General features: G+C 42.0%; 1 protein-coding gene across 1 annotated transcript in view; it reads right to left on the reverse strand.

Annotated features, from left to right (window-relative positions):
- RREB1 (ras responsive element binding protein 1) overlaps positions 1 to 25721 on the reverse strand; it is a 151550-nt gene that overhangs the window by 65962 nt on the left and 59867 nt on the right. The window contains 4 exon segments of the mRNA XM_074987720.1: positions 7751 to 7914; positions 11597 to 11686; positions 15895 to 16094; positions 17501 to 17614. Of these exon segments, the coding sequence (XP_074843821.1) occupies positions 7751 to 7914; positions 11597 to 11686; positions 15895 to 16094; positions 17501 to 17614 (568 nt within the window).

The raw sequence follows: 25721 nt of genomic DNA on the forward strand, positions 1-25721 counted from the left end.
CTTGCACGATTTATAGTAACTGTATTGAGCCCCAGCAGGACCAGCGCTTTTTGCTTTACAGGTGTTCACAACACTGCCAGTTTTCCCTGTCCTTCAAGTCTTGATAAGTGCTCATTTACTCAGAACGTATCTGCTGAAAGTTTTAGTCTCCATCTATCCCATGCTTTCACTATATTTACACAGCATATTACTGAAAAGAAAAAACACATTTCTAAATTGAAAAGAAAATCATGTGTGGTGAGTCAGTTTTCTACTACAACTATAATTAAAATCATCTGTTACTTCGGAAGCAATTAATTCTAACGGGGTGGTGCTCACGAAACAGGGCATCTATCTGCAACTGCTGAACAAGTCTATCCTCTCTCATATCCTCCTGTCAGAGCATCTTAATACTGGCCAATTATCCTACATTCATCAGAAGACCAAATTCAAGATAATGTCAAACATGACTTGTCTAACCAGCCTCACTCCTCCATAATTAGTTCAGTTGAAGGAATGTTGTCCAGTTTTAATTTCACGTAAACCAAAAATTCTCAGGAGATAAGCAAGGGCTCATCCTAGTGCATGAGTGGATCTAAAACTAAATAAAAACAAGAATCTAATGTGTTGCTGTATCTATTTTAAATGCACCAATTTCAGATAATGCATTATGATGTTCAGAAGAAAATATAATGTGGCTATATTGTATGAATATGTTTTTTTTGTATGTGGCCCCATTTTAATGCCTTAATTTGTGTGTGTAAAATATCTGTGCCATAGATGATGTGAAAAACCTCTCATTATATACATTACCTAAGGGGTCAGCAACCTTTCCAAGGCAGAGGGCCAAAATTTGACCTTTGACCTCTACGTACAGTCCAAGCGCTGGTGTTAGTTTTGAAAGTCATTAATAGTCATAACAGCTTCATTAATATAAAAATAAAAATGAATATGCAGAGCTTTACCATTTAGGTGGGGGTTCGTAGCATTACTTAATCCATGGGTGGCATGGCTTTGAGCAAGCTCCCAGCTGCATGGGAGAGGAGAGGCAGGGCTGAGCTCCTGCCTCACGTGCTGATGAAAATCGGCTCATGCGCCACTCTTGGCACCCAAGCGGGGGATTGCTGACCCCTGTATTACATCAATATTTTTAAGGCATATAGGCTGAGCTTTTCAAAACTACCAAACAGTTTTCAATTTCCAATTACTATGAATTTTCCCTTAGGCAGCTGGGAAAAAGTGTCATACTATTGCATTTACATTCTTGGATTTCCTTTTTTTTTTTTTTTTTTTTTTAAGGCAGAAAGTTTGTCACTGTGTTTAGCTATGTAGAACCGAGAAGAATTTCATTCTCAACATGAGAACAACAAGAAGTTCTGTGGCACCTTGTAGACTAACAGATATTTTGGAGCATAATGCTTGTCTACCAACCAAACAAATGCCGGGCCATGTGTGTAATTAGATTGCAAAAATTCTATTCAGAAGCCTCACACTCTGAGGTTGGATGCTGTTTAATACACTGAATCTGGCTGGCACATAATACATAGCAGAAGTGATCCAGCTGTGTAATTATCGGAGGGGTAGCCGTGTTAGTCTGGATCTGTAACAGCAACGAAGGGTCCTGTGGCACCTTATAGACTAACAGAAAAGTTTTCTTTAGTCTATAAGGTGCCACAGGACCCTTCGTAGCTGTGTAATTAACACTGGAAGAATTCATGGGTGGGTTGCAGGGGAAGGATGGTTTGGCAGGGGCATAAGGAGGGTCTGTTGAATCAAAGTTGTGTGCAAATACCTAAAAGTATATGCACACATGCACATCTGCACCTGACACATGGAACTATGATTTTAAAAAGTAAAAAGTAAAAGAAATGTGGTTTATGCTCAGGGACTGTATGTGGTTCTCACTCACTTCTTAACCAATGTTTTGCAAACTTCACAAAGCGTGCTCATTGACTAAAGACTTAACACACCCAAATTTTAAATATAAGCTGCTTTCAAGTTCTTAAAACACGCAGAACATACAAAAGCGGGGATGATGGATTCTGAAAAATGTCTTAATTAGAAGGCAGACTTGTACCATTCCCAACACCAAAAAGAACAGACGTAATGATACTGCATACCTACTTAATCTTTTTCAAGAAATTCGGGGAAATTTGCCACTGGAAAAAAAAAAAAACCAAACCAAAAGTGGATGAAGTACCTTTCTGAACGAAAAGACTAAAAGAAAAAAATTCTTTTTCAAGTAGGAGTCTTTGTAAGGAGTGTTTGTGTCTGAAATTCTGCTCTTAAGTTTCAATTTTTTTACGTATATGAACTGCATGTGAGAAATTTTTTGGTTGAAACACCTAGGTCACTCCACCATTCTTTTCAAAACATGCTACGGAGCCACCTAAACTGTTAAGAAAGGATCCAAAATATATCAAACTTATCTTCTGATAGTTACCTTTTATTAAAACTTTAAATTTTATGGAAAGTATGTGTTTAACAGAAAAATGCCATTTAAAATTGACAGACACAGACCATTCTTGTCATGAAATTGGAAGAGGATCCTGTACAGAATGACTTTGTTTCTCCCAGAGGGAACTATTTTGAGGAAGTCTTGTGGATATTTTCAACCTCTACATTGAGTCCTTCAGCAACACATGACCACAGAATTAAGTCAGGCAAGCAGTTTTAGGCAATTCAAGTTCTCTTAATAAAATAAAGCACCAAAATTATACTAGCTGAGCAATTCATCTGTTTTGCGTGTTTTTGGAGGGTTGGGGAGTTGCAACTTTCAATCCACTGTCAGAGACAAGAAAATTTCCTAAGGTTTTAATCTGCTATTTATGGGACACACCAATAACGTACAGATAAGGACTAAAGCAAAAGCATGGATTGAAATACTCTCACAACGTTTCTGTATTTCAGACTCTTCTTCAGAAGGGATTCAGCTCTACAGAGAACCCTCTTTTACACACATTACCCTTACAATGTAAACGCATAAACCCAATTCACTGTGAATGAGAATCCCCCTGCTTTTGGTCTTTCTAGCACAGCCATGTATGGATCTGCATGCTCTAAACAGCAGTGAACATGTGTTCTTCCCCTCTCAACTCTGCCCCATTAAGACAGCTTGCATTTTCAGGTTTATGTCTCCACCAATTTTGAAACATAGTTAGTTCTTTTCAGGAACAAGATTAACAACAAATCCCTCCACAGAGTTTTGTGTGCATTATGAAACGCATGGAACAATGAACCCATTCTTTCCAGAACTCCCCAGAAATGAATCCACATTGGAGGAGGAATCCTCCTGTGCTGCTAGTGACCTCTCCTCTCTCTCAAGGAATTCCACTCCCTGACAGACGTGGAGGAATCCCCCCACATCTATGATGGTTCTCATAGCACCCCATAGCAATTCTCCTGGGTGAGTGCCCCATTCAGAGAAATAAGGAAGTAAAATAAATGAACGTTCCTTCTGTGTCCATGTGCCACTCACTGTTGTTCCTTGAACTGAACACCTCAGCTACAGGAAGGCACAGCTTTCAATAGGGAGCTCCAAAGTAGCAGGCCATTTGGAGCCGCTTGGTATCCATGACAGAGCCCTCATTCTATCAGTCCAGTGGACAGTTACCGTGCCCCACTAAGGCTGTAGCCACATTTGCCCAAAACATCAAAATGGCCATTTGCATGGCCATTTCAAAGTTTTGGCCGAGTGTGGCCACAGCCCCAGAATGTTGCACCAAAGTCATCCAGTTCAGCTGCCACCTCAGTTTCAGAAGTGATGCTGGAACAACATGACTCTTGTAGCACCTGCTTGGCTGTCCTTGTGGAGAGAGGGCATAAGGTCAAGGAGGATGACAGAGTCAGAACCGTAGTCAGTCAGACTCTGTGACCCCTTCACAAAAGATACATAGGGTTTATACGGAAGGTTGAAAATGGCAGCTTCTGTACTCCAGGCAAGAAATGTAAAAGAAGCCAGACCGCAGATGAAGGAGGCTAGGCCAGTTTCTCAGTAAAGGTTAGGACAAAAGCCAGCCAGCTATGAAAGGGCTGGGACTGAATTAATTTAAGAAAACAAAACACATTGTATAGCAAAAGTTCTCTTATCCGGCACCCCCGGGGACGTGGGAGGTGCTGGAAAAAAAATCAACTGTGCTGGCTGACCGCACTGCCACTAGCCAATCAGCTAGCACTGTGGCAGCCAGCTGCAGAATGCCGGTTAACCCAACGTGCTGCTTAACCGAGTCTCAAGAAGAACTGTATACACAAGGGGCAGTCACATTTTTGTGGATTTGTTTTTTCTTCCAATGTTTTTTAGGTAAATATGTTACTGGCAAGACCCCCAGTGCAGGGCAAAGAACATTCCAACAATCTTTTTTTTCCTTTCACAACTTACTGATCTATTAAGTTTCACTAGCCCCCCACTCTGCGTGATAACCCAGCATAGTCTCTGCTCCTGCCATCACCTATGTACAGCTGGAGTCTGCAAAGAAGGGTGTACATCTCACTCCTCTCCCCTCGGTAACATTTTGGTAATCTTTTAAAATATTCTTCTTCCACCTAATATTAAGAAGAAAGCAGAAAAATTGTGCAATCCTGGGAAATGAGGACTTGCCTGACCTCCCACAGACAGAGCACAGGTACACATGACGTTGAAGAGTGCCTGTACGAACTTCACGCCAAGAAGCAGCCAGCAAGCCAGAGCACATCTTTGATTGGCAAACCTGACACAGAGTTTTGAACATAATGCTCATTTATGGCTCATTGGACTCATTGCAACAGTTGTGTTGAAATATATATATATATATATAAAGAAATTACTTTGGACCAACTTTAACTAGAAAGACTTGATTTGTGACAGATGTACTCAATGTTCAAACTCAACCTTTTGATACTGATTGCATTATAGTACCATTCAGTAATTTCTCTTGACGTTTATCATGCTCTCTATGCAGCAGTTTGACTTTCTGGGGACTTTTAAAGTTGACTTTCACAAAACAGAATAATCTTCAAAACATACAGGTTGTAGTCCTGTCCTCAGCGAAATCAATGGCAAAACCTGCACTTACTTCAATTGGGGCAGAATTTTATCCTGTGTGTAATCTGAGCTAGTCTATCATTGCAGAAGATGTCCGTGCAGTGTGACATTTCTGCATCTTTCTTTTAGCTGGTGCAGTCTGAAATCTTGCAGTGAAAGAAGAGCCTTCAAAAGGTTTCTTAGTTTAAGTCCAAATGTCTCAAACCCACACCCACGTAGCAGGGCAAACATTTGACAATGAAAATGCCATTTAAAGGGAGTCTATTCCTAGTATCTGGCTGGACCCACCTTAATGCACTAATAGCAGCTGCACTGCCTGCCTTTTAGCTCATAAGAAAAACCTCACAAAAATTCCAAGCATTGGTACTGTTTTGATACATTTATTTCCTTTAGAGAAGTCATTTCTTTAGTCAACCGTGGCCTGATCTAACCTTCCTTGGGGACTAGGTTAGATCTGTATACCACCCAGCCTTGCAAAAGAATGACGAGAGACGTTACCACTGTGAATCACAGCAGTGAGGTAAAGCATGAGGGCCAGGAATCCAAACTACCGTTTCACCCACATATGGCAATCCTTCCAGCCAACGAGAGGCATTAACAGAGCCATGCTCTCCTGGTAAGCAAGTGCCTCTGTGGGCTGTTGGCATTAGACCCATTCTACGGTTAGCTCAAGGATCATCAGGTCTGTCAATCCATCATCTTTGACGGGTGCTAACACCAGTAATTACACCTCAAAAGCAAAGAGATCATGTATTCCAATACTTGTATGTTTATCTGTATCATGTTTCTGTCCCAGGGCCTAATGTTCCCTACATATTTACTGTTTAGAAATTACTTGAGAGAAAGTGTAGGTTAACTTTTAAATTGGCATTTTCCTTTTCTGGCTGGCCAGGCAAGCTTCATCTTGAGAGACAGAGCTTCTACATGGAAATCAAATACTTGGTTCTAGTCACAATAATGACCTCATCTTCCTGCTCATTGGAGTAGATGATGGAACATGCTGAACATAAAACTAAAAAGATGACAAGCCCTTAACATTTCATCTTTGGTTTGGGAAATGGATTCAAACAAAACAGAATGCTGAATCATTGGTGTTCTCACCTTCCAGTGCAGCCAGTCACAACATCTTTGACTCAAACAATCCTGCTCTTGCCACAGCAGGGAGTACCATGACAGATACACAATATGTGAGAGACGTGGTAGAAGTCAACATACAGGAAAGAACTGGTCTAATATAAAATTAAACGAACAACCCGAGAGCTCCCATTCTGACCAAGTTACAAGAAAAGATGGTTCCTCTGTCGGCATCACATTTGACAGAAAGGGAAACTGTAACCCTGTGCACAGTTTTAAGTTCATATGCCATGTAAGCATGGTTAGTGTTACACCAGGGCCCCAGTTCTTCTCTTGCACTTCAGTACCAAAAATATACATTTCTGGGTTTAAATATGAGACTTTCTACAACGCATTTACACCTCCAGTACTCTAACACCTGATAAATCCATTGGAGCACAGAAACTAGCATCAGGAAACTCTGACTGCCAGTCAGCTACAACGGCTACCAGTTTCACTTAGCTCAGGCCATCCCCTTCCAAATTACACAAAAAGGCAAATACAGAGGAAAGGGTATTTTTATTTTACAGTTATGTTTTTAAACTAGAAACACATCATGCAAAGAAGATTAAATGGCAAGAAAAACACTAAAGTAACACTGGCAAAATATTTATCTATGCTCTACCTCTGCCTAACTGAAATCACTGCTTTAAAACCCAGTTTTGCAGCTCTGCCTGCAAAAAAAAAAAAAGTAAAATGAGGTTACTTATACTTGAATGAAAGAAAAACAGAGAAGACCATAATCCTGAATCCGCACAGGGAACTAGCAAGATGTGAAATTGCTACCAGGCAGGTCACTTCATTTATGTCATGTCACTTTCCACTTACCTGTCTTTTGTTGAGTTGCTTTGTACACTGTAAGCTTTGATACAGGAAAAGCTTGTGAATTTGTAAAGTACGTGGCATATTTTGGGTGTTACAGCAATACTAATGAATGAAGTAATTGTGTGGGACAAAAATGTAGGTTTGCCTCCTCAGTCAACAACAATATGTATCATTATATATCAACTAAACTACATTAACTTTCAATTTTGACAAGCCATTACAGATCTATGAAATTCTTTGTAGAGAAGTAAGCTGACTAGAGCAAGCAGGTATCTAAAGGTGGACAGGCTAGAGAAGAAGCCCCAAACTGATGCAGTTTACATATTTAACTACCCAATGCACCCAAAAATCATGCAGATGTCTACACGAAACCTCTGACAGCTACCAAAATGGAGCTGCACAGTCAGAGACTGCATGTTGCACCTTTAAAATGGGACTCTATTTCATTCCATGAGAATAATTTACATGACAATCTAACCTTTGTGGCACCCAAACAAAGACAGCACTGCTTTGGGATTTTATTTGCACCAATAACTGATTGTGCGTGAAGAGCTAAAAACCAGTCTCCAAGTCTCACATCATCCTAAAACCCAGCATTCTGGCAGTTCAGAGGGATTAATGTGGCATAGAACAATCACCACACACCTTCTTTGTCTCTTTCTCAGCAACAAAGCATCTATATAATTCATGCTTTCTTGCCCACGTAAAAGCCTTTTCCTTACTTGACAATCCCGCCATGGAAACATAAGGCCTCTACATTCCACAACCCTCTCCCTATGCTCCACATGTGCCTGTGTCATGATCAGCACTTACCTGTGCATGTTCCCATTGGTGGTGAAGGATTGTCCACATACTGAACATTTATAAGGCCTTTCACCTGAGTGCACCAGCATGTGGCGATCAAGGGAGCTTGCTGAGCTCAGAGACTTTCCACAGATGCTGCAGGAATGGTCTGTTCCTCCAGTGTCAGTGTTATGCTAAAAGAAAAAGCAAAGATTTCCACTGAATTCTTCCTATGTACTGCCCACAAAATATCAGAGAACTGTAACAGCTTCGAAGGAGTTGTGTTTTTATTTCCACAAGCTACTTAGCGTGGTCCTCTGTGTAGAGGTAACAAGCCTTACATGGTCTGTAGTCATTAACCCCTCTGCTCCCACAAAAAACACAGCAGGAAATGTCTGGCTGTGTAGCACCTTCACTGTAGAGTGCAATGCAAGAGAATGGAGAGCGATCCAGACACAAATGGGTAAGGGTGCGGGGAGGGGTTGGGAGGAGGAGGGTCTTGTTTAAACTTGAGAGATCATACTAAAATGTTTATGCTCTTCCATCATGAAAGCGTCAATTTACATTTGTTTAAAAAAGCATGGGTGACAAAATGTAGAACAATATTCTGCCGTTGGATGGACACCAGATATTTATGGCTATGTACATGCTTGTGAGGGTAGAATCTGGTTATTGAAACCATATGATGTTCTTTGTGTGGACTAAAATCAGTGAGATATTCTCATGATGATGCTAATTAAAACGATATGCTTTAGCATAAAAGAGAAAAACTGGAGTACACATGTATCCAATGGACGCCAGAACGTGAACTACAACCTCAATGTCCAGAACAGGTCAGATGGTTATCTACCTTTTAACACTCTCGCCCACTCCAAAACACGTGTGCACATGCCGTGTACATAAATCGCCAGAAAGCTTTCACCCTAGTGGTATCCATCGGGCCGGCTGTGGAGCCTCCTGGAGTGGCACTGCTATGGTGGTGAATATATGATGACACTGATGACCCGTGGACCCCTCAGTTCCTTCTTACTGGAATATTCTGACTGAGGGGAGGCAGGTGGTATTTGGAATGAGCTTGAGTAACACATCCCGAAGAACAAGTTACAAAAGGTAGGTAACAAAACAAAAAAAGCAGTCAAGTAGCACTTTAAAAGACTAGCAAAATAGTTTATTAGGTGAGCTTTCGTGGGACAGACCCACTTCTTCAGACCATAGCCAGACCAGAACAGACTCAATATTTAAGGCACAGAGAACCAAAAACACTAATCAAGGAGGACAAATCAGAAAAAAATGATCAAGGTGAGCAAATCAGAGAGTGGAGGGGTGTGCCTTAAATATTGAGTCTGTTCTGGTCTGGCTATGGTCTGAAGAAGTGGGTCTCTCCCACGAAAGCTCACCTAATAAACTATTTTGCTAGTCTTTGAAGTGCTACTTGTCTGCTTTTTGTTTTGATAGTGTATAGACTAGCACAGCTCCCTCTCTGTTACTATTCAACATGCAAGGTAGGTAACAGTTTTTAATTCTTCAAGGGATTGCTCACATGCATTCTAGCAGGTAATTTACCAGCAGCTCCCATGGAAGAGGTGTTAGAACTCATATGGTGACTGAAATAAGGACTGCCCTGCAAAAGCCACATCATTCCTTGCATGCCATGTGAGGACACAACGCGACATGGACGTATGTGACGGTGTCCATGTTGCTGCTGGGCATATGTCCTGAACAGGGATGCTCTTGAGCAATGTGGCTTGAGGACACCTGGGCTCTCATCGAATGTGCCATCAGCAGAAGGGAGGGCCTTTCACCAGGTCATAACACATCCTTATACAGGATGTGATCCAATGTGAGATGCACTGGGAGGAGATGGAAAGTCCTCTCATCCTCTCCACAAGGGCAATAAAGAGCTATGGGGAAGGATCCAGAATGGGTTCTGGTATGACTGATGTCCTCAGGGTGCACCCTCAAGAGTTGGGCTTAAGGCCCCTGCAACTGCTTGGAAGGGCTTTATCCATGCCCCAAGGAGAAGTGGAGCTGCTGTCTCCTGCTAGTCACAGGTCTCTGTTGCAGAGTAGAAATGGGAAGCGAGGTGTAGCTTCAACGGTTTCCTCTGTGAGGCTGGAGGGGTTTAAGTGTCACCCTGGTATCTTTTAAACTGTGCCCAAGCAGGTCTGGAGATACCGCCCTGAGCTTTGTTGCAGGCCCAAAAAAGTCCAAAAGGGCCAGCTCATTGGATCCTGCCACCGAGGAGGCTAGAAGATATGAGTTGCCGGTGCCTCCTGCTGTGAACAGCGCTGGGAGAGGTGCAAGGAATGGTACTGACTTTGTGATGAGGTTGAAGCTTCTTTTTGGCTGGCACTGGGGAATGCAAGTGGCATCATGTGCTCCATCCCACACGATATGGGGAGTTGTGTCCATGGCTTGGGTGATTCTTCAGCACCGAGGCACTGACACAGAAGCACTGTGCATTGGAGCCAGGCCATCTCTAGTGGAAGTTGGGGCCAGAGTGAAGCTTCTCTTAGCAGCAGCCTGAAGTGTTGGTCTTGCTCCTCCTTGGTATGGGGGTGGCAGCTCCAACAAACTGGGCACTTGCCCAGTCGATGCCCCTCACCCAGGCACTTCAGGCAATCAGTGTACGGGTCATCTCTGGGCATACGTCTGCTGCAGCTCTCGCGGTCTCTAAAGCCGGTGAGTGTGATGTGCCCCAATGAAGGGGCTCTAAGGCTGTGTTTATGCTAGAGGGTTTTGTCGACAAAACTGGTATTTTGTCAACAAAACCTGGGGAGCATGCAGATTCCCAAGGAGTCCTGATGACTGTAAATCAATAGCACGCAGCAGTTCTGTCGACAGCCATACCCCACTCTGCATGAGAAATAATGCCTCTGTCGAAAGCAAGCTGATCTGGACATTCCGGGGGGCCCTCTGTTGTCAGACAGGGCTTCTGGGACACAGGGCAACTCTGTCTAATGTGCTTCCAGTTGGCTGTTTTGTTGAGAGAGGATGGGCAGTCCAGCCATTCTCTGTTGACAGAGTGAATCGCTCGTGATTCACTTTGCAATTTGGCCGTGATCTGTTGACAAAATAGTTTTGTCGGAAGATATCTTCCATTAAAAACTTCTGATGATAAATCTAGACATAGCCTGAGTGTCTAGGGGGAAAACTCAATAACTAACTTGAACTAACTATAACTACAATGATAACTGGAAAACTATATAACTCTACACGACGGTATGTTTTCGAAGCAAGAGAATGGAACGGTTCCAATGACCATCACAGGTGGTAAGAAAGAACTGGCAGGGCAGGGGGTTGGCAGTGTCTTTTATGTACCACAATAGTGTCATCTATCCAGGGGGCTCCACAGCCAACCAGATGGATGCTGATAGCGTAAGAGCTTTCCAGCAATCATGCACATGGCATGCACTCATACCCGTTAGAATACAGATGAGGAATGACTCGAGAAAGAACTCGTTTGTTCCTTCTTAATAAAAAAAGATGAAAGGTCCTTTACAAAACTACTTACCTTATTGAGAGAGAAAGAGAGAGAGGTGACTATGGTGAAAAAGACAATGAACGCAGGACATGTCTTGCTCATGGAAATGTTTCTCTAAAACATCAAATTACTTTTAACCTCCTTGAAGAGAAAACACTTCATTGCTTTGGAACAGGCTGAGGTAGAGTTAAAAACCCACACGTTTGTGTATTCCAAAATATTTTTAAAATACGAAGGCACAAATCGGTGCGTGAAAAGCAAAGCAGAGTGATAACAAAGGACTTCTGAGTTTGGACAAGGAATCATTTTTGTTACTGAAAAAATGGATCTCTCTCCAAGTCACTGCACTCTCTTTAATGTAAGAAAACTATTAGGACAAGTAGTCTGCGTACCTGACGGATGTGCATAGTTAGCTGGTGCTGTGTAGTGCAAATCTTCTCACACAGAGGACAAGTATAGGAAGACTTCTCTTCTTTTGTTTCCTGTAGGGAAAAAAAAAAAAACCCACACAAACATAAAATTAGAGAAACCCAAAAACTAATACCACAACTAATGCTATGGATTGAAATCATAAGCAAGAAACATCACAACCTCTCTCAAAGAACAGAACGATAACTTACATTCACACAAATCATCATCCTGAAAGATCCCTAGAAACTTCGTAGTTTACAAATCTGAGTCACTTCCCCCACTGCAAAAATGCAGCAGCTGTTTAACAGCTCGCAGCAACTCTGCAACAGCAGTTTGGGACAGGAAGTGAAGACAACAATTGCGGGCGCCTGGAACTGCCAGAAGGAATTTAAGTGAGCAAAGTGCAGTTAACCCAAATGGAAAGCTGGCCAGGGCACAAGGATTAAAACCACTAATCTTCCAGCATGGACCAATGAGATCTTCACGCAAATCACAGGTGCCTACATTTTACATCGCATCTGAATGACAGTGCAGGAGTGTGATATTCTTAATATAACACAGGGAAGAGCTGTCTATTGAATCACCAACACCGTTTTTTAGTGCATCTTAGGTTCTCCCTGAAAGTATCCCAGCCGCATCCGGGCCAGAGCCAATCCTCTTAAGATTGCCAGATGTGATAAAATTGCAGCGTTCAAGAGGCAGCAATGCAGGACAGACACACAATGGACCTGACTCTCCTCTTACCCTTGTGAGAACCAGATAAACTATTGTCCAGCCAGAATAAGAAAAGTGAGAGTGGAGAATCCAACTCTATATTATAATTAAGTACACCCTTGAGAAACTGAGTTAACCCCTAACAGAAGGATGCAATGGGACTCAGCGCGGAAACAAATCTATTTCACTTAATTGCCCAGGATTCCTGGTAAGTGATGAAAAGCACATCCAGCCTCAGTCCTCCACAAAAGCACAATGACATGTTATTACCTGAGCTTCCAAATAAAAAGCACGAGTGCCCGAGATTGAAAACTGAATGTAGTTCTTCTATAGAATCCTCAGTGTTGATGTCCACCAACCAGGAGGGCCCAATATTTGTTATTTAAATCCCCAGTATCTCAAGAATGCACAAAAATCATCAGTGTTATGCCTGGCAAGTATGATGTTTATACTAAAAAGGCATGTTCCACTTGAACTTTCTTGTCTGCTGTTTTAAGTATGCTTTATGCAATAATGAAAAAAGACAAATAGTTCCTCCATCAGACATACCGTGTATGTGACTCGTGTCCATCCATTTCCTCTTTCTAAAAAGCTCCTTGGAGATGTCACACAAAAAGAACTTTTTCCAGAATGTACAACATACATATGACAGCCACTGAAAAGTGGATGGCTAACATCCTTCATGGTTAAGTACAACAGAATTTAAAGGGGGGGGATATTAATCACGTGCTGGAGAAATTATTCTGAAGTCCTACAGAACTGAATGAAGCAATAACCTTTCCAGGGGTCATTTATTTATTTCTTTATTTTTGGTGTTTCATTTGGGGTTGGTATTTCGTATGTGGTGTTGTGAAGGGAGGATGCACCATCCTATAAATTTCTCTACTAAGATCTATACACTTGCTCAAAAAGGTTGGTTATTTTCTTCCTATTAATTACTAACAGGACTTTCCTGTGTGCATACGTGGTCATTTTTCTGCATCTTTTCAGCCTAAACTAACAGAACAAACTAACACTGATTCCGAATACCAGAAGCATGAAACTTGTGATCTAATTTACAATGGTTAGCCTTTTTGCTTTCTCTCCTACACCAAAAAATCCTCCCCGTTTACAAAGCTAATGCACATCTCTCTACAGGACAACTTACTATATTCCCCACTGAACATGGATCAAAGCACCATGTGCTTATCATTCACAAAACACTGAAAGGGGGGGGAAAGAAAAAAAAAAAACCACATCAGAAAGCAAGCGGGGGGAAAAAAACCTCTCTCTGAAATCTCTATATCCCCCAGAAAGCTGATAAAATCTGTGCAGCCACACTATCACATATAGAATATAGATGTAATTAAAATACATGCATTCCCTTCCAAAGATGTAACTTTATTGTGCACAAACAGTTTGTGGAGTAACATGCAGCTCAACTTAGTCAGTGCAGCCCAGTTAAAGTTGGCTCAGAGCTCAGAGAACAAACATGCTGTGCTGTGAGGAAAATCCCTGCAGCTGTGCTGACAGTTTAGATGGTGTTTAATTCCCAGAGTGTATCTGTGAAATTATCATCAGCCTACTACTTTTTCCTTTTTTAGCTAAGGATCCAATTCTACATGATGCAATTAATTTTTTCGAAGGCTGCTTTCTAGATGGCCTACTCTTTCAATCAGCGAATTAACCAAAGGTAGAGTAATTACTGGTTCACCTTGAAACAAAGATCAGACACACTTTAGCTCAGCCAGAGCTGATTAGTATTGACTCTGGGTTTATTATTAACTAAAACCCAAACTTTCCCCAGTGCTGCACAGCACACACTGCATACCATAATACAGGTCAACCAAATCAAGAGTGGCTAAAGACAGAATTCTGGTGACTGAATGAATCAGTGCAGATGAAAAAAGGTTTTGCATCGCTGTTGTAAAAGCTTTGCTGAAGAATTAAAAACCCAACCCTAATCTGGGCTACTGCAGTCGTGCTGGTGAAGAACACTTCCTGAACTGAAAGATAAAATTAGCTGTTTATTGGTTGACTGTACTTTCTTAAATAAAGCAATACAGCACTGTCCTTCTGCATCCAACTGATGGCAAATCTCTTTAGAAGTTATGTTGATTTCTTTTCTTGTTTTCCTTTTATCTTTTCTCTTAAAAGTGGCCTGAAACCTCTTCGTAACAGGTTTTCTTCAGGAAAATGGTAATAAATGAGGATAAACATGCATGTGTGTTTATGAGACTCTATGCAGTTCAGAGCCAAGATAAAGGCGGCAACATGAAAATAACCATCGACTGGGGACAAGGATCTACAGAAGAACGTTTCACGGTAACCCCACAGAATACAGCAACAAGAGAGAACTCCAGATCAAGTCTGTTTCCCTTTTGCGAAGGGATGATGATGGGGGGATTATTTCAATCAGAATTTAGATCTGTATTTGCAGCACACTGAAACAATTCATCACGTGAATGTCCTTTGCTGTAAGTAGAAAGTTGCTGAATCCAGGATTGCTGGAGTCAGGCTACAAAACAGGATGATAAACTTTATATTGCCCTGAAATCCTATCAATTCCATTTTTCTTGGGATACAAATATATACCTCATTGGCCAGAACCTATCTTCACCTCAGAAACAAATCGGCTATATTATTAATTAATTTATATTTTACACTGCAAGAATCCCGCTTAATCCTGTGTCACATTTACTCCTTGTGCGTCCCTTGATCCAATGCCTGCTGATATATCAGGTGGACTAAAGGTCAGAAGCTCTAACACACTCTCCTGAAGCCAAATCACATGGTATCCTAACAGCAGACAGTTGTTTTGTAGCTTTGCCACAGACACCATTCTCTTTCTTAATGCAACTCTGGACAGTGAACGAACCTTAGTGGGCAAATCTTTCCTGCCAGCTACTAGACAATACATTCCTCGGATCATACTTGTCTTTGTGTCCCTGACATATTTTCAATTAATCTATTCTGGTTTAAAGGAAACAAAATCTACGCCAAATCAGAAGCCCTTCATCGGAAAGACTAGCTTGCAGGTTACTGATAGCTTGCTATGGGAACACCACATAAGCAACACTGTTTTGACTGATAGAATTCTCTTGATATAGTGCCATCCACTGGTAAATGTGATAAACTTGATCAGCCCTTACACATTTGCACTTCATCACACAGTAAGTCAGTCTACGTTCTTATGAGAAAATAAACTGAAAGGGAGAGGAGGCAGAACAAAAAAAAAACAAAAAAAAAAACCCTTATGGAACATTGTACACTGCTAGAAGGATGGACCACAGCTCTGGCTGAACAACGCACAGAATCAAGGGTAATTCAGCGGGAACACTTATATGTGTACAGTTACATGCATACTCGAGTGCTTTGCTAAATCTGTGTGCAAATGACAAGGAAGTCTTCTGTAGCTCAGATCTTCATGACCACTCTGTGAAAAGTCACAAACCACACTTGGACTTGTCACACATTTCAGCTGATGCTGCCATGTACTATTTGAAAAACAAAAAGGATAGTGCAAACTAACTCTATTCCCCCACTGTGTATCCCCTCACCCACTGCCATGATTAGAATTACATACCTGGTTCTTCCTGCCAATCCGATTCGGTGCAGGAGACTTCGATGGGGACTTGATGTTTTGAGAGTTCCCGCCATTTTCAGCAATTTTCCCCACACTCATTACTGCTGACATCATGGCGTCAATGGAGGACAAGTCTGCACCTTCCAAACTGTTTGGTAGCGTTGATGTCTTGTAATTGTTTAAGCTTTTGAGCTGCTTCTCTGGAATTGTAAACAACAACAAAAAAAGTTGCTGAGATTATCTGTTGGAGAGCAAATGGTATTCAACAACATGCAGTTTATGGAAGAGAAATGGGTCTATGCCTCAAAGAATTCATATTCTGTGTGATCTGAAAAGAAGCAAAAACCAGAAGTTCATAACAGTGTGGGGTGTTTTATTAATGGGATAGCTACTCAAGTTCTATAAAACATAAAGCAAATTGCAATTTTTTCTTTATTCAGTTCAAACACACTTGATTTTCAAATCCTCGGTAGAGTAGAGTAAAACCTCAGAGTTACAAACATCTAGAGAATAGAGGTTGTTTTCAACTTTGAAATGTTCGTAATGCTGAACAAAATGCTATGGTTTTTCCTTTCGTAAGATTACAATGGAACAGTGACTTAATCCAGTTTTGCAACTTTACTATGCAGGGGAAAAATGCTGCTTCTGCTATCTTAATTTACATAAAACAAGCACAGAAGCAGTTTTTTTATGTTATCACACCTTGTTCAAAATCTTTTTTTTAGTAGCACGTTTAACATTATACTGTAACTTATATCTGCGTTTTGTTTGTTGGTGCTGCCAAATGTGATGAATGGCTAACCAGTCCATTTACAAATCTGATGTTTTTAACACTAAGATTCAATTGTACAATCAGTAATCCTGGGTTCAAATCAGATTTAGCTTAATTATCTTGTCATAGTGCAGCATCTTGTGTGGTGTCCTGTGACCACAGTGAAAGAATGGAGCACTATTCATGAGCAGTTGCACTTGCAAACACACAGGGGCAAGTACGTGTTTTGGACAATGTTACATCAAGATATTAGAAGTGCAATGTAAAATATACACAGAATATTTATTCTATATCACATTTACATGTGGGAAGATGTTCTTGTTTCAGACACTGTAGATAAATTGTTGGAGCACTAATTGAGCAATGTTCCAATTTATGGACATATGTGAACAGTAACAAATTAGTAAGTCTGTCCTAGTTTGCTTTAGACGCATAAAACAGCAGATTCATCATTCAAAATTAATGGTAGAGAAACCAATATTTAAAAAAAAAAAAATAGTAAATACTATACTCAGAAAGCCACAGGAGACATGACTTGTAGGAGGTATGGAAAGGGACATATTTGCCCATGTACATTTGATCTCCTGTAGAATATGTTTTGGGAAAAAAGTCATATGAACATTATAAACAGGTGTTTCATACGGACAAGTAATGCTGTGCCAAGTTACTATGCATCAAAAAGAAGTCTTCATTTGGAAACCTGGCAATGGTGAGTGAGTAAGCATTTGTGCTTCTGTTCTCTATATATGTAACGAGCAGGGAGGGGGAAAAGGCTGAAAAGCCTTGCTGATCCTTTAAATGAATGAAGCACACAATTTTCATTAAATAAGTTACCTTCATTTTCCTCCCTTGCTTGCTGAACAATGAGGTTTTCTTCTCGCTTGCTGCTCTCCTCGCTTAGTGTGTTAGGCTTGGTAGAGTCTAGATTCTCTGTAGCACCCTCTACAACTGCATGAAGAAAGGAAGAGGGGGAGAAAGCATAACAACTATGAAGTAGCTTTGACAGAGAAAGATTTCATCCCCCTAATTTATCTACCAGATTCAACCAGCAAAAAAGGAGATAGGGCACATCACAGACACTTCTGAGATGTGACTATGAATTTCAAGTGCGTACTGCAGCTGGAAAATTTAAGCAATCCAAGTTCATACATTCTGCACTTTCCTTTGAGAAGAGTTACAAATTATTCTAATAGAGGAATTCATGATGACCTTTTGTTTAACGCTAACAGCCAAAAGGATTATTGAAATTTCTGGGACCATTCGGCAGATGACATTTCTCATAGCCACAGTCCCAGTTTATCAGGCTAATTGTTGAAAATACCTGTAAGCCATATTGGCTGGTGGAATTTACTTCCTCCTTTCACCCTTTACTTCTTATTTTGGAAGCCACACATGTGCTTATCAAGCTACTGTCAGCAACTGTAGCTCCATAAGAAGGATGCCTCTCTGGTTCAAATACGCCAGAAAAGTTTTTTGAAGGCTTTTTTAGAGTACGGGCAGGGGCAGACATTCCAGGAACACAACAAAATGTAACAAACAAACAAAACAAAGCGATTCCCAAGAGAAGATTTTTCTCCAGCAAGTAATACTGCAATACACCATTACAGTTTTAACAGACAGTTGCATGTTGTAACAGTAAAGAAAAACAGATCTGGTACTTCACTACTGAAAGTGAACATCGGCCTTCAGAAGCTTTACCGTCTCCAGATTCAAGAATGGTGTCTATCAGCAGGCCTTGAATGGCATTACGTGTTTTTACTTCCCCATATGCAAAGTCTACAAGCCTCATATAGCAGTGAAAGCAGTATGGATTATGTTCTTGTAAAAAGAGTGAGCACCCCTTACCGTAACTATCCCATTTAAGAGTTAAGGCATCCCTGAGTGAGCTTCCAGAATATGTATGCACTTAAGTAGCACTTCTCCTCAGCGGATCCCAAACCACTTTGCAAACATTAACAAGTTATTGTGACATCCCAATGATGCCCACTTTAGAGGTAGAGAAACAAAGGTAGAGAGATAGAGAGGGCCCAAGTCTTCCAGGCTTGCTCATGCTAAATTTAAATAGCTCCTTACACCACACATACTGCCACTTGGGGTGAGGAAGGCTGGTACAATCAAGTCCTTGGGGACTACCCGCTTTAGTTTTTACCCATGTGCTTACGCACCTTTCCTTAATTGGGACACGAGGGACTGACACATTGGGTCAGTAAGGCTAAGTTTACACCATGCCAAGTTATTTCAGGATACCGAGGTATCCCAAAAATAGTAATTCTGCATCTAGGAAAGATGCCCCCTATTTCAAAATATTTTTCGAAATCCCAGGCGTGCTATTTCAGCATCCCTCTACCCCTCATTGCGGGGGGAGTAAAGGATACGTCAGAATAACTCAGTATTTCAAAATTTGGCTCTGCGTAGATAGGATATTGCTATTTCAAAATTGACTTGAAATAGGATAAGCACTTTGCGTAGTGCAAAGTGCGTGTCTTATTTCAAGGTAAGGGTGCAGTGTAAGCACAGGCTAACAGAGGCTGGATTAAAACCTAGAAGTCCTGATTCCAGTCCCACAGTCCAGAAACTAGACAACGCAGCCTGCTCCCTAAACTGGGCTTCTATAAAATGTGTTATGCTCTCCCGGATGACTCTCTCTCCACCAATTTTAATACTTTTCTACTCAGCAAGCAGTGGCTTTTTTCCTTCTGATGTGGACTTAGTCCTGGAAGGGGCTGTGTACCTAAAATAGCCACTGTGTTCAATAAGGGTTGCAAGTAGCTTGCATGTCAAAATCACGCGCTCTGTTTCTAGCAGAATTCCAATTTATTTTCTTCATTTTTGCCCAGTTCTCAGGTCAGGGTTTTTGTCAGCAGCAGTGTCAGCATACGTAATTTTGGCTCAAGAAAGTGATGGCTTTTTACTTTCTAAAGCTCAGTGATGAATTGGGTCATGAAGGAGTAGGTTTATTTTAAAAACCACAACCACAACAACGGTTAAAAAAAATCCACAAAATCTCCCTAATAGTTTAAAATTGTCGACATTGGCTCAAACAATTTTATTTAACAGCATCTATTTAGTCAAAGCAAGAGAAAAACTGGAAAAAAATATCAAACCATTTTTCTGTTAAAGCAAACTTGCTTCACCCACCTTTCATTCTGAGCAGCTCAATATCTATTCCTGAATTTTTCACTCAATAACCAAGTAACATCAATCTTCAACTATTAGATACTTCCTAAAACAAAGTGAAAGCAGGGTGTGGTTCACAGCAATTTGAATATCACAGGAGGTCCTTTGAGAGAAATGAACTCTGAATTCCTAGCATTGTTTTTAGTACTAGTGTTGATTCAAACTGATCATCACAAAGAAAGAAAAGATCAGACTAAGGGTTGCATGTCTGCCATGTCACCTTCTGTTTTGCAATCTCCGTGCAAGAATGCATGGTGCACATCTTTCAGAAAGGGCACAATACATTACAATTACAGCTCTTTCCAGCTTCTGTGTACAAATAGTTATTTTATGTCTGAAACTAAAATACAGCTTCTGCCAACTCAAACAAGATGTTTGGATACTGATCTTGTTTTTAAACAGGAAACCATTTTCCCCCCCGTACATTAAAAATTTCCTAGCTTGCAAACATTTTAAAGAATGAAACTTAATTTCTGCAAAAGTATTACTGGAGTGCACCAAATATACTCCAGTGCTGTTCTGGGACTGGCAAATACACCACTGAAACAAAGGCACCAGGTTGCGTTGATTCTGGAAGCACAACTTTCTATTTGCAATAGGATATAGCAACAATAAGAATACTGCGCCAAATCACTTCTTCCTACAGGAAAGCCTATAGCTGGGTGCGGCTCTGGGGCATGTAAACGTGGTCTTCCAAACTTACTGAGCATCCCTGCGCATATAGAGGGGTGGGGTGATCTCTTGCTGGCCCCAAAGTAGAAGGCAGAGGATTTGGCCTACTGACTGTATTTCAGGAAACCTACCAGAGAGACAGAATCAACAATACGGAAGCTCTGTAACTGCTTGGCTACAGGATCGCCTGTCTTATGAAGCTCTCAGGGATCCCGCTGCTTATTGCTGCCCCAGGCAATTACTCCCTTCCCAATTAAAGGAGATTGGGAGGTCCACAATGAAGAGGGCGCTCAGATTGGGGGAGAGTACAACTCCAGGCTATGTTCAACTGAATTAATTCCCAATGGACTAAGCATTCCATCCCCACTCAAAAATCTGTCCCCACTGACATACGACTGCAAGAAGCTTAGCAAGAATCTGTCCTCTCCCCGGCTGCTCAAATTGTGCTGGGGGGAGAGCTGTGGCATCTGTGACTGAGGCCATGCAGAACCACAGAAAGCTCAGGGCTGCTTGTGACAAAGGCGGGATCTGAAACAACTGACAATCAGCTTGGCTGGGACGGCAAAAGCTGAGCCTTGAACAAAAAACATGTAAAATGTGTTGCTTCCCATTCAGTCTGAACAGGAAGGCATTTGCTAGAGCTATTTCCTCCTCTGGGATAAAATGTGACTCCACAGTTTGCTGACGCTCAGCCCGTCAACATTTTGCTGATTCCCTGCCCCCTCTGATTTTATCTCAAAAAGGAGATAGGTCTTGATGGTTACAGCATCTTCTCCTTTTACTTTATAAGCACTAGGGAGACAGCAACAGTAGGGGGGCTTGGTTACAAGCTGCAACTGGGGTGGCGGGTAGGAAGAGGGAAGGAAGGAGAGCTGACGCTTCTTCCCAGTCACTCGGCTAACCACAGAGAAGCTGCTAGAGGAGCAAAAAGTGTGTGCCCCAACCGGCTGGAGCTATGACAAGTTTTTACTAGTTTGCTCTACCGTCTTGCACATGAGCGCTCCCTTTGGAAGCAATAGGAAGAAGCACACAATGCACACAGTTGGGCAAGGAGAGGGAAAACCTGATGTATCGCACACAGTGGCTCACTGTTCCACTAACCAAAATAATCCCCACATTAAAAGTAGAAGCTGAAAATTAACTGGGCCATAAAAAAATTCAATACGTTCAGCCACACACTTTCTTGGTTTCATTAAACACACTACGCTCTATATGATGGATAACCTTTTCGAAGGGGAGTAGGGGAGAGTCTCATCTTAAAAACACACACTAAATGCATTTCAAAACACTTGTCCTTTCTGGGCCTAAAAAGCATTACTATTCCTATTTACCAACCCCACACCCCCAAAATGACCTACTTTTTCACTCAGAAGTGGAACAAAAGATTGTTTAAATGCAAGCCCAGGCTGAGTTACTAATGCAGAGGCTTAGAGAGGAATAACTTTGTTCAAATCATCAAGGGGGCATCTCACCTGGGAGAAAAAACCCGTGATAGCTTCTTTTTGTGTGTTCCTAAAGATACACCCCACAAGGTGCAATTCACTTCCATTTAGAAGTCCAGCACCAAACTTACTCACCATTAAAGTCACTGGGACTTGAGTCTTAAGTGGCATACACGGGTCTCATGCATTTCTGCACAGCAATGAATTTCACTCAGGTCAGGTCCACACAAGACCTTAAAGTTGACTGTAGATATGCAATTCCAGCTATGGCTGTTCCGTAGCTGGAATCAACTTATGAACAATTGACTTACTGGACCGTCCTCACTGAGGGAGGTCAACCGGAGAAACTTCCGCATCACCCTCCCTTACTCAGGTAACTGAGGAGTACAGGGATCAACTGTCGACCCCAAATAGTTTGATTTTGCATGTCCCCACTAGTCATACAAAATGGAACCTTGGAAGATCGACCCTGACCATGAAGACATACACTTGGAGAGTGCAATGGAAAACTGTTTCTCCCCACTCATCTCCCACTCTGCTGGCCACATGAAAAGCAAGATAAGAGTTTTAGTGAAATTTTGCATCAAAGCCTCCAGAGTGGCAGGGAGGAGATGAGGAGGAAAGAAGCTGGATGGGAAGAAAAAAGAGTGGTACTATTCAATGCCACTGCCTAAAGCAAAGGAAAACCAAAGCAAGTTTTCCAACTGACCTTTTTTAATATCAGGTCTGCCCTGGCTACTGAAGTATTGGTGCTGGCGAGGCCCCAACGGCAGAGGAGTTTACTGGTAGCGTCACCTCACTGTCACCACTGCTGGAGCACCAGTACAGAGCAGCCTATATAGAAAAGAAAAAAAAAAAGGCAAAAAGGATAAGACAGTGGAACAGGACTTTTTGGTGGCAGTTCTTTCTGCTCCTTAGCTTTAAGTCAAAAAAGCCAGTGAGAGTATTTCCCAAGATTTCAGAATACACCAAGAAAATGTCACTCTAAAAACCTCACAAAAACCAGAGAAGAACATCTTTATGGACACCCTCCTCCAAACACTAAATTAAGACTTCCTCTTTTGTTCTGAGCCTTTTATGCTGTTACTCTTATTAGGGTTTGTTAGCAATATTTGGTGTAGTTATATTACTATGTTTTATGTAGACATAATGATTTACACTTTTGCTTTGTTTTTAAAAAAAATTACCAAATCTGCCTTCCCCTTCACCCATCAATAACCCGCATGCTTATTTATCCTCTACAAGAGCTTTGATAACAAAATAAATTTGTACCATAAAAGCACGTAGGGTTGGAAACATGAGGAAGTTAACGATGCTGAAGAAACTACAGCTCTCTGTTTCACAACTGTGTTACACCAGTTGGATGACATACCTGTACTGGAGCCAATGAACTTATAGTGGAGGCACAGCTAAAATGATGCCGTGGTGAACCAGGCCCCATATATTTCTTGGATGAGATTACCAGTACACTCTAGCTACCCAGTACCACCTCAGTGACACAAAGCTCTAGAGTAACTGTGCCTTTGGCTTCTGTCTTGTCTTATCATAACATAGAACTGGAAGGAACCTGAGGCAGTCACAGGGTCCAGTCCCCTGCCCTCACAGCAGGGCCTATTCACCATTCCTGACAGATTGCTGTTATTGGTTTTTGTTTCTTTAAATCTAACCTGCCCCAGAGTTTTGAAGGCCCCCTCAAGGATTGAGCTCACAACCTTGAGTTTTACAAGGCCAGTACTCTAACCACTGAGCTATTTATGTTTGATTTCTTAATGCTGCATCTGTGTTTCTTCATTGTACAATAGGGTGTGTTTAATGTATATGTGGGGGGAACTGCCTCCCTCACTGAGGTTAAGCTGAGGCAAAAAAAGTTGGTTTTACAGTGCAAAATACCAAAAGTGAGAGCAAAAACTAGACATCCCCCTGCCCCACCCTGACAGGGATTGAGCAGACTTGATTTCAATGGACTTGTGCCTTGTATGTTCACTTCTATCTGGGTACAGTGAGTGTGAAACACATCCATTCTGACTGGGTAGCATTTTTCACAAGCTAACTTGACTACAAAAAAGTACTGGGCACCAGAGAACCAGGCACCGAGAGAGTGATCACTACTGAGCCACCTCAGACTTCGGATGGATACTTGCTGAAGAGCGTAAACGCCTTCTTCTTCTAAACTGGCAGCAATCATGCCCACATACAGAGTGCTCAACTGCGAACATGGGACACCGAGAGGTAGTCCGAAGAAACTCTTCACATCCTTATTGCTCACGCCACTTCTGGGTTTAGCTTATTTAATAACCGAGTCCTAGGAAATAAATTTCTACCTATTTCAGTATCTTCAACAACTTGCTCAAGTGAAGAGGACAGAGCAAGATATCTGTTAGTCTGTAAGGTGCCACAGGACTTCTTGTCATCTATAGCCCCAAATATATCAGCTACACAAACAGGGACAAACAAGCAAGCAAGCAAACTGAAGGCATTTCCACCTCTCTCCTCTCTAACCCCTCATCCTATAAGATGACAGGGCTGGAAATGGGGAGGCAGCTGCTAACCTCTGAAGCCTGAGGAACTGACAGCCATCAGAGGAAGACACTGGGATTAGATGGACCTTTGGTGTAATTCGGTATGTCTACTCCTATATTCCCTGTCTGCTTGTTACAGGGAGACACAAAAGCATTACTGTGTCTGCCATAAGAACTGCTTTGCATGTGTTCGGAAAGCTAAGACAGCTGTGTGAATGACTTAGAGTTCCAGGAAGTAGATGTGTTTCTTGGCTTTAAATCTGGTTTATTTGCTTTAGGTGGAGTGGCTAGCCATGCAAGCCTCCTTTTCCCCCCTCCAGCCCACCCCCCCATTGGCACAGGCTGCAAGAATACTGAACCACTTGAGTCTTCACACAGCCTCTTTCACACAGTATTGACTCATCTCACTGGGCAAAGAGATTTCTTTGGACAGGGACTGACCTGACAAGAACACGGCAGTGGGAGACAATACTGATGAGGGCAACACCAGGAACTCACAGAACAACTTTCCCTGCTCCCTGTCTCAACCGTCCAGGACAGAGCCCTGGAGAGGAGAATTCTGTTCTGTTCCAGAGAGGGTCTCACACAGCACTCATTACTGTAAAAACAACAAGAAGTCCTGTGGCACCTTATAGACCAACAGATATTTTGGAGCACGAGCACAAGCACAAGCTTGTCTCTAACGTGCCACAGGACTCCCTGTTTCTGAAGACACAGACTAGCACGGCTACCTCTCTGGCACTCAGTACTGTAGTACCTGAACTCCTGCTAGTGCTGTCTCTTTTGGGGATGCCTGATCAGGAGCTTCATTTCTACGCTGCGGTGAAAACCCAAAACATGGCCAAAAGGAGAGAGTGGCCCTGAAGAGAGCCAGGAGCTGCTTCTGCAGGGAAGCCCTAAAGGAACTAAAGAAATGTTTCCCCTCTACTGGCTCCAGGATCTCCTTTCCCTTCCTATGCAGCAGTAAGGGGCCAGAATTACCCCAGCTCTTTTGAAAGCGGGGGAGGAAAAGGAGGCACACGGTAGAGTCCCCGAGTGGTGTGTCCTGATAAGCAGAGCCCTCAGCCATCAAAGCAGCACTTGGCACTCTCACTGGCTCAACCAGGAAATCTCTTCTATTGATCAACTTCTGCTGGTGAGCAAGAGAAACTTCCGCGCTTACACAGTGCTCTTCTTTAGGTCTGGGAAAGGCGTTCAAAGCATCTCAGCGAATTACAAGTTGGAACAAGTTGTCTTCTCGTGCTA

The sequence above is a fragment of the Carettochelys insculpta genome, chromosome 2 (assembly GCF_033958435.1).
Source record: "Carettochelys insculpta isolate YL-2023 chromosome 2, ASM3395843v1, whole genome shotgun sequence".
Classification (NCBI taxonomy): domain Eukaryota; kingdom Metazoa; phylum Chordata; order Testudines; family Carettochelyidae; genus Carettochelys; species Carettochelys insculpta.